Source organism: Macrosteles quadrilineatus, unplaced genomic scaffold (genome assembly GCF_028750875.1).
Source record: "Macrosteles quadrilineatus isolate MER2022 unplaced genomic scaffold, UCM_ALF_1.0 Scaffold_30__1_contigs__length_1495292, whole genome shotgun sequence".
NCBI lineage: Eukaryota > Metazoa > Arthropoda > Insecta > Hemiptera > Cicadellidae > Macrosteles > Macrosteles quadrilineatus.
In genome coordinates this window covers 1,232,671-1,246,369 of record NW_026542623.1, presented here as the reverse complement: position 1 = coordinate 1,246,369, position 13,699 = coordinate 1,232,671, and the positions used below count along the sequence as shown (strand labels likewise).

Below are 13,699 nucleotides of genomic sequence, written 5' to 3'. Positions count from 1 at the left end.
AAATTTATTGTTTGAACCTAATCGAAATAACCTAGGGTAACCAATATACTATTTACAGACATGTATTGACCTTAAATTACTTTAATAAAAATGTTTGTCTCTGCTAAGTTAAAAGTTCATTGATGTAGAGTAATTCTTTTGTTCCCCCTTCACACCCTAGGGCACTAAGCTCACTGGTACGTTTACACATTACTTCAGTCTAGTCCTACGGGCTTGCGGCACTGTTACATAGATAAAATCCATTGGTGGTTGGAGGTATTTAAACCTGGGACCTCGGGACAGAAGCCCTGTGCACTATCACTATTTTCAGCTCGCTCCTGAAGTACAGTAATAAAGACAAGGGAATTATTTCACATCTATACATGAAGAATAGGTTGTGAAATATCAGTAAGATGTGCAAGATGAAGTAACCATTCTAAAAATATCGAGCGTCTCAAATTGGTTACAAACTTGTAACTGAATATCTATTTACGGATTTTACCCTATTTTGTCTAAGTCTAAGAATTGGGATCTTTTCCAAATAACGATTGGGATCATAGGCTCCCTGCAAAATTTTCTTTAGGGGAGCGAGCCGGTATGCCTATCCTTTACCAGAAGTCCTAGAAAAAGGCTTTCCTCCACTAACAAGTTTATGTAAAAAATATGATGGTTTTTAGGTGTCTAAAAGCCAGAACCATCTTTTAAAAAGTTAATAAGGTACTTATTTGTCGCTATTTCTGTATTTTGTTTATTTGAAATTTCGTTTAGGTTAAAATGTTCGAAAAGATGAGATCATATTTTACGTGATTATTATGTAATTTACCATTGGTAACTTGCAGTTTAAGATAAAAGAAGGGAGATAAATAAAACACAAGATAAATGAATATAGTTCTTTCTTTGGTAAATTTGTGTTCTAAAAATAACTAACAATGGTCACAACACCAAATCTGGCAACGTTTAACACTTATTTCGCGAACATTGTTCTAATATCTCGTAGAAGCTTTGATAGCTCAAAACGTAATACGTTTTACAAGGCTGTAAGACAAGCTTAAACTAAACTTAAAATAATTAAGTAAAATCTCAAAAATTTGTGTTACTCGCAGTAGCTTCCTCAATGCAATACACACACAATTTTCCACTACATTGTTCTATGGCAAATGCAAATGGCATGGATGCATATCTAGTTAAGATTTGGCCACAAATAATATCATAATATGAAATAAAACGATACAAAGGCATAGCTTGCTGTACAGAAAGGACTTCCTCCACCACCTAGCCTCAACTAGTAACAAATATTGTGATGTTAAAATCATTGAACTTGTAGGCAGAATTTTGTAACTATTCTTCATACAAACTATAAATTATCATACAATATTAGCAATTGTTTCCTAAACGTATAATAGCATCCTAGTCAATCCATTTTGCTACATCGACGTACATGATAATCCAGATTTAATGCAAAAGAAGGCAATAATTCTGAAGGGAACACTTTTACTCTTGATATCATTTACTAATGCCAAAATCTATTTTCCACAGACATGTTTTGCATCGTATTCATTGCTGATAGTATGTTGTCGCTAATTATTGATTCCCTCCGAAACACTGGTTTTTAAACTATCTCTGACAGATAGATTCACTGCCACCTTTAATATGGGATCAGGCTAAAGATCAGATCTATAACTGTAAAAAACATCCAAAAAATGTTTGCAAATTACAAGTATGACAGCAATAAAAACTGCAGTATCAATAACTTCTACAAACTTTTGATCTCTTTAAGGCTTTTAAGAAGCAAGATGTGGCAATTAAACAATTTCATGCTTCTAAATCCTGGAATCATATACCACGTAATAAAAAATGTAAACATACAATTTGATTAAATTAATCTTGTTCCCTCAAACTTGATCTTTTATATTAAGGATCCTTTTCTGCATTCTTGAGCTAAAAGGTTGTGTTTGATCTTATACAAAAGCAAACTATTTCTGCTGTACGTTCATTATTCCCACTAATAAAACATTTACTCTATTCACATACCCCTACATTACACCTTTGACTATTAATACAACAACTTCTGTATCCAATAGTCAATGATTACACCCTAGTCTATTTTTCACACACTCAACATCAAATGTAATCCTTTGGTAAGCCTTAATAAATACCTAAAAATACTGCACCATTTGACGATATAAACAGATCACAGATTTCCACTCTCAAAGTGAATTATATTTTATATCTTAGTCGCTGCTGCGTTTTGCAGTCGTCTTTTGTGCGCTTTGATTCTCTGGTTGCAATAGATTCGGAGGAAAACTGCAGCGAAGATGACGATAACACCCAGAACGCCCAAGAAGGTGATGGAATGTTGGTAGATCACACAGGACAACAGAATGGCAAGCCCCTGTAAAACAAACACACACATACAGATAAAGTTGAGCATTTTATATTACAGACACACTACTATAATATCACTTGTCGCGTAACTTGTTCCATAATGTCCAGGGTTGCCACCTTTGATTAGGAATAAATCAGGACGGTCCCCCCCTCCGCTGCAGAAAAAGGGACCGAAGTCAGAACTGTCGTGATAGAATCAGGACGGGTGAAAACCCTGATAATGACATTAATTTGGCTTTGAACTAAACGGAACAGCTGTTTTTTACTAATTAGCTTTAATATTTTGGCTAATTACATAGATCTTAAGTGCATGTGTATGTGAACAAAAACATTGAAATTTCAGAATTCCTTAGGGAGTAGAGTGGTAGTCCGAAGAAATGTTTAAGTACGGCCTATGAGTTGGCCGCCTTTTTTCGGACAATTTTCAGCCTAGTCAATTTTGTAATTTTTGCTTTCACCCATAACAAATATTGCCTCATCTCTAAATGATAGTTACTAATACAACACGTAGACTGTATAAGGGAAAAACTGTTCAAACGGTATACATAAAACTCGACAAATTGGAATTGGACTCAAGACAACATAACTTACTATATTATGTGATATCAATATTAAAGAGTGAGCTTAAAGTACCTGACGTATGGTCATGATTATCACAAAGACGACGGGGCCGAAGTTGGCAATCGTGTAGAAAATGAAGAGTTGACCAGCGGCCGAGCTGATAGACAACAGCATGCAGTCTATAGTGAACATCGGGAACTGGAAAATATCATACAGTTGTAAAAACATCTGAGAAAAAATTGCCATTACTGTTCTTTAATATTTATGAAGAAAAAAATACACTACTGTTATGTGATCAAACCTATTTGCTTCTTCCAGTACGACGGTTTCTGGGTTAGAATAGGACCAAAGCCTTCCCTGGCTTGTCGTAAAAGTGAATAACAGGGTTTAGAAGATCCTTCTCTTCATGGTCTCAACTTTCTCCAGGTCCAACACCAGGAAAAACCATGAATTTCCAATTTGAATTGAGCTTCACAGATAATGGGCAGAGTGGTCCAGGACGCTGATTCCCGAAGGCGAGAACCTATGGGACATCATCCCCGCAGCCCTCCAAGACCGGTCATAGCCAGGACCGGAAGTACAGAGGTTACAGGCGCGATCCCCCACTTGTTTTTGTTGTAGTCAGAGAGGTGATGTTAGGAGATTTTGCTACCAAAACGAGAGAGCTAATGATAATTCCTGACTGGCAGTTTAACAAGAAGGAAATTTGATGTAAGTTAAGCTACCCAGAAGTTCTAAAGCCCACTTCCTTTCTCTTGTTTTTTATCTAACTTAAAACCATGAGAACTTCCTTCTCATCTTTGGCTTGGTCGTCAAAATCTTTTGATTTCCTTTTTTCTTCAACCATGTTCCGTGAGTTATTCCTTTGCTGAGGGGCTAGTCTTAACATTTTAAAAAGCTTCCATAAATGTCTATGTACGTTTTCCCAAAGATAAAAAAGAAGCAGTTTGTACTTTCACAAAACACCCCTGGTAACCGATTGTTGTTTACACTGGCAAAGCAACACTTGTTATCACAAATAGTTTTGTTTAACTCACAGGATATAAACTAATCTTTTACTTTCTAAGTTATGAATCATCTAATGTTTAACCTTGGACATGAACTGTAGCGAGTGAACAAATCCGCTCTGTTGTGCGAGAGACGTAGCGGTGAAGATGCATGAGAAGAGGTTGACCCCACACATCATCTGGACGGAACTCATCGAGTACTGTTTAAACAGAGCACTCTGCCAGTTGGACGTGAAGCTATCAAACACCATGTAGGCTCCGAGCAGAATAACTCCCGAGAATGTAGTTACTGTCTCTGTAATAAAAACAAAGTGAGCTTAGTTCTAACTTTAAAAACCTTTTCCTCAAACGGTTTGAGCCTTCTTCGTCATGTGTAAAATACTGCTAAGGTTTGACTCTTGTCATATTACAGCCTGGCAGGTAGTGGAATCTGATGACAAGTCAGGGAACTAATTCAAAATAGGAAATCCCGAGGAGTCCGGATAAGAGGGAGTCTACTGTACTGAAGACCTGAAATAAAATACATTGGCGATTGGCAGGATTTGAACTCAGGACTTTAGGGTTCAAAGTATGTGTATTTCAGCTAAAAACAAGCAAATGCTTTAACACTAGTGTTAGGGTGCCAAAAAAGATATTAAGATGAACAGAAGTTCGGCTTTTCTCTGTTTTCAAAATTGAACTAATCCAGTTAAAATGTTAATGGATTGCTAGAATTTTGTTTGTACTGGCCTCTCAGTTCTGAATGTTTCATTTTATAACTATTGTACCATAAAGAGTAATGGTCCTTTACAACTAATATTGACAAAGCAATATTACCTTTATCGTTGTCCGAACTGCCGAACAAAAACATGGCCATGCCCAGGGAGATGAAGCCTGCTGTTACATACTCGTAAAACTCGTACTTTTCCCTTGAAACGATTTTCCCCATTATCATAACGGGAATAATTTTTGATGCTTTAGCTAGAACCTGAAAAACAGAATTAATTTTGAATTATTTCTGTAAGTGTAGCTAGTTTTAGGGTAGTTGTATAATCTTACATTTGATTGGTAGCAGGCTTACCCGTGGAAATTAATTCCAATGTCGTACAACAATCATGTCACTAGCTAATTGTACCATACACATGAACACTACTTGGTATAGAATGGTGTAGCATATTTCAAAAAAGGATTTGTACTTTTTACACGGTATGCAGTCACAGATATGTTTTTGTCACACTTTCACAAACTAGAATGCTAGGCTTTTGCTTGGAACTGTTTTCACATTACTTAGGCCTTAAGGGTTACGGCATTATCACTGAAATAAAATACATTGGCGATTGGCAGGATTTGAACTCAGTACCTCAGGGTTCAAAGCCTGAGCATTGACACTAGACCACCTCACTCCCCCAGTTATGTTAATCATATGACTATGAGGATTAGACATTCCCGGTGTTTAATACCAATGTTGGTTCGTCATTCAAAATGTCACTGTCACTGAACACTGAGGAAAAAGAGCTTTTAAACCTGTATAAACTTCAAAGGACCTCAATATAGGCTGTTTGATCTTAAAAAAATCCGTAGCATTTTGATGGTTGAAAACTGGACCCAGCTGTCCTTGATTATAGGGCTTTAAATATGGTCATGGCTACTAAAACAGCTGATCTTAGTCAGTAACAAAGCTACAAAAGGCATCTCACTTCATTCTACACTCACCTTGTTTTTGAAGTCATGTTCAGTTTAAAATACAAGCCTGGTGTGTTGCTTTCTGTAAATGATAACCATTCAAAAATTGATACACACCTGGGTAGGAAACGAGACAAACTTGAGCGCCTCGTATTGACACCAGGAACTCATGATGTTGGAGAACGAGCAGTAGATGTATTTGTACAGAGGCATGGAATGTCGGGGCTGTCTGGTTGATATGATGTAGACTCCAGAGAGCGCAAACGCAAGGATACGGTTGACAAACACAAGAAACTGAGAGTCCTTGAAGTGACCTGTCTGTCCTTGCGAGTTACTGTATTCCTGGAGACAAGTTTGAAATTAGCAACGATTGGGCTTATATTAAGTTTTGGTTAAACATAAATCCTTTTAAGCGGTACAGTATATGAACTTTATAGGCCTAGTACAGAAGACCAGAATTTGGTCGAAAAAAAAATGTACCAAGTAGCCTATAGTTTGTAATCAGTGGTCTTTCAATGATTATTAGTAGCAATATTAAGTTACGTTAAAACTGATTTCCAGTTTCACTTACCGAGAAGAACTGTGTGCTTAATCAATTGTTAAAACCTTTTCCACCACTTTTTTTAAGAAGGTATCTAGCAAAGCAAGGGGTGAGCCGGTACAGTACTAAGGTGAACTGTACTGATAAAATGTTTACGGCAGTGACTAGGATTCGAACCCACGACATCGCTGCCTAGGCCCGAAGTCCGTGACTCTACCGACTGAGCCACCAACTCACCACCACTATGTTTTTTAAGGTTGAGAAAAGTAATATTTATCTCAAATAAATCTTGTTTAGGGTTAGCCGAAGTTAGGTTTGGTTAGATAGAACCTTAAACAAAACCTTAATTGTGTATTGTTATGAAAAATGCACTTAACATGAAAATCCAACAAACTCTAATAATGGTATAAAACTCCAAGCTATAGATACATTCGTTCTCGTTCTTCCTGACGTTCCAATCCAGAGAGCTGAAACCCTACTACTGAACTGAGGCTGTTATAGGACTTAGTCCTCTTCAGCCGGGGAAAGGATAGCAGCAGCAGCCGAGACGTGTAAATAACAAGAGAGTGTGTAATAACAAAGCGCTATTCTGCCACTACTGCCGGTTGCGGTTGGGTAAATTTAACATAGGCCCTAAGCAGTGTTATAATAAGAATATTACAGTGGAGCTATCCTTTTGTAATGTGGAGGTAAGGCTGGTTTTATACACTGTAGTCGCTGGGCATTTTTAGTTCTATTGAGTTCAATTGACGCAATTACACACTGCGTTAAATAAGTGTCACCAGAGCATCGCAGCCTTTTAGCGAATTTCCCATATAGGGAATAAGCTATTACCGTAGTCCTCATGGTAAGACCTGGACGCGGGACCGATTTTTTTTTTCGTTTTGAGGTCCCTAGAGGCCAAAAACACCATCCGTTCAAATTCATATATATATATATATATTTATATATTTATATATTTATATATATATATATGTGTCCGTCAGCACGATAACTCGAGCAAAAATGATCCGATTTTGATGAAATTTGGTACAAAAGTGTAAACCTACGTTTATTCGAACGAGTTCGCGATCCAGCATGATCGGACCATGGGAACGGGTGTTTACGGGGGGTTTTATGGGGTAAAAATAGGTTTTTCCCATTTTTGACCCAAAAAACATAAAATTTAGCAATTTATTTCCAAACCATTTTGTAGAGCTTCAAAAAACAAATAATTTAGTATATTGAAGCGTTATTATGCGCCTAATGGTTACGGAGAAAATTCCAAAAAATTGTAAATTTAAAATTCCCATGTTATTCTTATAGAGAGAGAATGAGTAAACTGTTGTAGTTTGCTTGTTTATGAACATATTTTGATCAAATTTGGAAAATGTTTTTATTTCTTACTAACTATTAACATTTAAAAAAAACCAGTTTTACCCTCCCTGATGCAGCAAACCTAAGTACTTGTTAAACTAATTCTATTTGAATAGGGAATAAATGTTATATTTTTAAGTAGACATTTCAGTGTAAATCCAATCAGTCAAATGGAAATTCGCTTAGTCTGCAGGTTTGCTGCGGCGGGGGTATTTTTAAATTCCGCTCATCAGTAATTTGCTAAGGAAAACAGTCACTGTCACACTCATCACAGTGCATAAAACCAGCCTAAATCATATGGTGGCCTTCCAAACCATTCTAAGTCCGATCCAAACAAATAGGGACAAGAACTGCACACTCAATCTCAAAATTAGCCAATCTAGTCAGCTGTTTAGATAACGTAACTTCCTAACCTGAGTCATGACCTTCTCCTGCAGTAGCCCCCATGTGAGGTAGGAACCTTGCAGACCGATGAAACAGAACATAAGCAACAACGCTTCCTGTCTGAGCGTGCGAACTGTGGAACTACTGGACGGCAACTCACTGCCTATCAGAATGTCCTTCTCTGTGCCGGTGAAACACGTCCTGACAAGCGCTGGGAAACATCCTGGCACTGGGGACAAACAGGAGGTTAAACGTAAACGGGTGAATTGGTCACATTACATTACTAGTACATTAAATGGTAAAAGGTAGCATGTTAGTATGGTTAATATTGTTTGAACTCATAGAAACTGACACCGTGATAAAATTTTCTAAAGAAACAGTTTTCAGTACTCACTAACCACACCGGGTTAGGTTAAGCAACCAAACATTTTAAAATGAAAGAAAATGATTTTTTAAGTTACAAATGGCCTAACCTACAACTTTAGTAAGTTGGCTCAGGCAGTAGCAGGACGGACTACAATCATAACATTCACGTTTTAGGTTCGTTTTTCAGTACCTGTCACTAACATTTTTAGTTTATTTTACTCTTGTATTGTACTAGAGCCTCCTTTGCTTGATAGGTTACACACGGGCGTAAGCACATATAGACAAGCAATATAAGGTTAAAAGATGCTACTAACCTCTTAAAACAATATCTGCTAATAGCGTACAGGTACATCATAAACTGTGAAAAATACAGACAATGTGGTTTAAACACATAATGGATTGCATGAATTTAGCCTTTTGTAGATGACAAAATAATCCCGTTTTATGTACATATTTTGCTTGATAGTTCTTGCAGCAACCTGTTTTTTTTTTATTGCCAAATCATTAGCCTAATCCTAAGTTGATATAAAAGTTAAAATAACTTTGCACACATATCAGACTAAAATCATAGCCTCCTCTATTACAAGGTATTGGTGTGTGGCAATTTCGAACCAGCTGGCTACTGCCATGGTTATAACAGTAATAACAAACGTGTAAACATATTCACTTATAACAGTCACAATATAAACAAAAAAACACAGTATAGAAACTTTATAGGCCTAGTACAGTAAGGAACCAGAATTTGGTCGATAAAATGTACCAAGTAGCCTTAGATTACAAAGATGTATTCAAAGATGTGTACAAAGAAATATTTTTGTAATGAGTAAATTAACATTTTAACATTGTACAGACACTACATTATGAATTTGTGCAACAGCTGTTTTAGTGGGCCGGGAGTGTAGCAAATACTTTTGCCTCGCCTTGTATTAGAGGAGGCTATGCTAAAATAAGAATGTAGAAATCTGTACGAAAAACTAAACTAACGTATTATTTTGACAACTACAAAGTGAAACCCACCTGCTCGGTCTAGATACTTGCTGGCCTTGACGTACTTAAAGATGATGGCACCAGGCAAAAGGATGGTTGCGTAGCCGAGTACGTTGAGAGCCAGAGTGAAGAGCCAACTGGCCTTGAAACTGTCAGGGATTGGCTCATCGTCTCCTACGAGCCAGTGGAGTACTTGGGTCACCAGGTAGATGATGGCTATTGAGCACACCACCACAAAACTGCAAAACAAAGTAACATATGTATAGTATGGTCATTAGGAAACAATAGCCTAATTGTGCAGCTCGCTATCACTGTGAATGGCTGTTGACTTAAGACTAGATGCTAACTCGGAGAAATCTTGAGTTTTAATATCTGAACTAGCCGGAGGACACCTATGGATGGAGTTTGAGAGTATACTTGGCCAGCAAAACATGCTTTTAAAACAAAATTAAGATACTGGGCAGAGCACTGTAAGCTAGGCTAATTTTATTCCTTCTCCGCTTTCAGATCCAATCGTTTCTGAGGTGTTATCAGTTGTTAAACCCACCACATATAGTATCAGTTCTACCACATCCTTCGGGGATGTGATCAAATTTCAAATTTAGCTTTTGAATGCAAACGTTCAAATTCATTGTATTTTCGTTATTCGCAAAACATATTTTTATAAAATGGCATCATATTTTTACTATACCTACAATAAGAGTAGTACCGGTAAGCCAGAAACCATTTAAGAAAAACATACCTACTTTTATTCATTGCTCAATTAATTTGTTAACTTATTGACAGAAAACTGTTTTGTCAAAAAATAAAGTTAAGAAGATAAGTTATGGAACATAATTAGCCTACATAATATGTTTATTATTTTGGGTCAATTTAAGCTTACATCACAACAATTTTTGTTCTATCTCAATAAAAAATAGGAGACAAGCAAACGTGAAGACTGCCAACCTTGTAATTTAAATATCTTAACCTAACCTAATTTAGGAAAAGTTAGATAAAAAGCTATGCACAACTTAACCGAACTTACTTACTATCTTAAAAACGAACAATTCATTAGTGAATAATTATATTGGTTCTTTATTTTTTAATAAATATCTACAATAAGAAAATAAATAAAGTATGAAGAAAACACTGTGCGACGTAGCATCACCATCTCAACGTGGTGATAACATAAATACACATTGCACGATACAGTTTCTTATGGTCTTCATTTTCCTAGATCTATGAAACAACAGCGAACATATGTAAGTAACTCGAATATTGTTTGAGGTGTGAGTATAATTATGAAGTTTAGTAATTTATAGGAGCCTATACAGCTTAAAAATTATTTGTAATTAAAAATATTTTTGTAATTACATGACAGTTGTAGTAAATTTTACTCTCGCCTACTAATTTAATTACCGGTAAGATCAAATGAAATTTGATGGTCTTGCTAAGTTACTTATACTGTACATTTTTAATGGTTAGAAAATCTGGAAACATTAAAACTAGAGTAACTTACCGGTACAGCAGTAGGATTGCTTTTTTTAATCGGATCTGTTCAAATATTGTTTTTTGTGGCCATCCAAGATTTTTGACACTTAAAATAAAAACTAATAGCCTAGATTAAACTTACAAAGCACATATCTGACTTCTTTTGAAATAATCAATTGTTCGGGAAAAATTTGATAATTAAGTCTAGCAACAAAATGTCTGGACTATTACCTAAAAAAAACTTACCAGATGACGATTTCAGGTGCTCTATTCCTCATCTCAACAGATGACACTGTTCGCTTTCTCTTCAATCTCGGAGACTACCGGTACTTGATACAACCTCTTCATATTATACTGATAGCATTTTATCTCTTCTCGGCAGGGTTTCACTCATCTGAAGAGATTAATAATTTGGTGAATGAGATTTTAGAGATGGGAAACCCATGTTACAAAACATTCTCATAACTTACAGGTATGGATTTAGTTAAGTATTTACGTACCTATTCACTTGCTCACCAATAGGCCTACTACAAACCCAATGAACTCTACTAAACTTATAGCGTGAAATAGTATGTTTGCTATCGAGGAGTGATATATAACATCAATAGGGCTAGTATATAAGTTAAATTATATTAGGAAAAATACTTCCGCTACAGCAAGGCAAATTTCCATCTGCCTGATTGGATTTTCACAAATATATTTTCTTAAATAATGTCAGATTTATTCCCTATTTGAAAAACATTAGTTTTTAACGAGTAAGTTACTTATTTTTGCTGCTACAGGAAGGTAATAAAGTGTGTTTTAGTGGAATGTTAACTTAATTGTTTGGTATGAAATAGGCCTACCTAAATAAATTTGGCAAATTTGGTCAAAATTATATCCGTAAAAAAACAAACAATTATAAAATTAAATAGTTTAGGCTATTTCCGTACTAACATGGGAATTCAAAAGTAAAATTTTTTGAAATTTTTTATCTATCGAGCCTAAATTGCCTCTTCACCATACTATAGCCTTATTTTTTTAAGCTCTACAATATGGTTTAAAGAAATTGCGACATTTTATAGTTTGAGGGTACCTAATAAATTGGAAAAACCTCTGTTCACCCTGAAAACCCCATTCCTATAGCCCAATCATGCTAGTTCGCACAATCGTTTGAATAAACATAGGCTAGGTTCACACATTTGTATCAAATTACATCAAAACCAGATGATTTTTACACGCGTACACATTGTTTACTGTTTTATGAATTTGATCGGATGGTGCTTTTGGCCTCTGGGGACATCAAAGTAAAGCGGTCCCGGGTCTAGGTACTTCCATTCGAGACCTACGGTAATAGCTTATTTCCTATACAGTATAGGAAATTAACTAAAAAGTAAAAATACCAATGGCATGCATAGAGTGCAATAATACAATGACAATTTTAAAAAAAAGTAAGATGTGGGACAAAGTTATAGCCTAGCTTAGTTAAGGTGTGTTCTGTGTTTGTTGTTAACATACGGTAACTTAAACTGTTTAGTGGACTAAGCAAAAATGAACCTTGCTCGAGGTTCATGAATTAGCATTCATTAAATTTAAGTCTGTAAGTCAGTCCTTTCAACTAATCTGTTAAACAAATTTAGGTACTGTTACAGCTTAGAATTTAAGGTGCAACAGCTGAAGATTTCTGGAAAAATAGCCTTGAACTTGGTTACTTCCTACAAGATAGGCCTTTTAGGAGCCGCAACGATTTGCAAGATCCGTTAAGGACAAGGACTTTGATATATAACTGACTACATAGTACATTGTATGTACAAATAATGTCTAACCATAGAGAAGTAAGATAGGCCTACATTGGATTCAAGCGCTATAATATGGGATAACCGTGGGCTTTTAGCTCTGCTGTGCCGGGGCGGAAATGTAAGTTACTCATAACGAGCCAGGAAAAGCCCGAATGGTGATGGCCAAATAGCATTGTTGTAGCTGTTTTAGTGCAGCAATGTAGTAAGTTACATGATGGCGAGGGGAAAGAAGAGCGGGAGGGGATGACAAATAGAATTTGCTCTAACACCAGTTAGGTACTGGTTAGTTAGGTAAAGTTAACCTAACCTAACAAACCAAACGATATATCGAATGAAACAATCGATTAATCAATAAATATTTTCATTCGAATGAGTGTAGGACCTAAAGTAAAGTGCAGCCGAAAAGAATAACAAAAAATACTATCAGAGATAAAAGAAATATTCAATCCACTAGGCCTAGACCTATTTAGAAGTTGAGGGTAAGACTTAAAAAAAAAATATTTTGAAATGGTCGATGGTAATAGATCTGTAAGGGTGATGTGATAAAAAACAATACTAATCTCCAAAATGATGGTAAAATAAACAAATTTCTACTTTAAAATAAAGCCATATGACCTTAACCTAGGCTTAGTAGTAAATGTTGCTATACAAACCTTGTCAGTTTAGGCCTACGGAGAATTGTAAAACACGATGAGTTATGCGTTGAAAAGTTACAACTTTTTAGCCAGTAATGTTACAAACAAAAGAAATACTTAAACGTAACGTAAGTATAGGGTTTTTTGTGGTTAAGCGTCAGCGTACCGTCAGCACCTATAATAAAGGAAGACAGCAGCCAGCACGCAGCAGACAGCACTCAGCAGTGTACGCACACACAGACACAGACAGTAAACGACTCCATTCAATCAGGACTCGGTACCCCCCACCACCTCGCCCGGGACAGTGGAATTGGTAAATGGTATCGGATCGGAACGGAACACGGAGCATCCGAACTGAAACGCGGCAGACGATTATTGTTTGTTATTGTTGTTGTTATCACTGTAAGTTTAACAACAGTTACTGACTGTCGTCTTCTGCCCAAGTTAACTAACGTATTTGTGTCCGGGTTTCATTATGTCTTAAAGTATTTATTACAGTATTGTTATTACCTGTTAATAATGCATGTTGTTTTCCCACTTATTGTAAAAGAGATGTAGGCCTACCTCATTGAAGCAAAAATGCAG

At 36.2% G+C, this 13,699-nt stretch overlaps 1 protein-coding gene across 1 annotated transcript; it reads right to left on the bottom strand.

Moving 5' to 3' along the window:
• Positions 1-855: 855 nt before the first annotated feature.
• LOC129005685 (adenosine 3'-phospho 5'-phosphosulfate transporter 1-like) lies at positions 856-13,286 on the bottom strand. Its single transcript, XM_054434648.1, has 9 exons — positions 13,133-13,286; positions 10,948-11,095; positions 9,259-9,467; positions 7,905-8,104; positions 5,712-5,936; positions 4,749-4,899; positions 4,016-4,227; positions 2,998-3,123; positions 856-2,371 (listed from the first exon to the last, which is right to left on the bottom strand). The coding sequence occupies exons 2-9, from the start codon at positions 10,977-10,979 to the stop codon at positions 2,204-2,206; spliced, it is 1,323 nt and encodes a 440-aa protein (XP_054290623.1). The 5' UTR covers positions 10,980-11,095; positions 13,133-13,286; the 3' UTR covers positions 856-2,203.
• Positions 13,287-13,699: the final 413 nt, after the last annotated feature.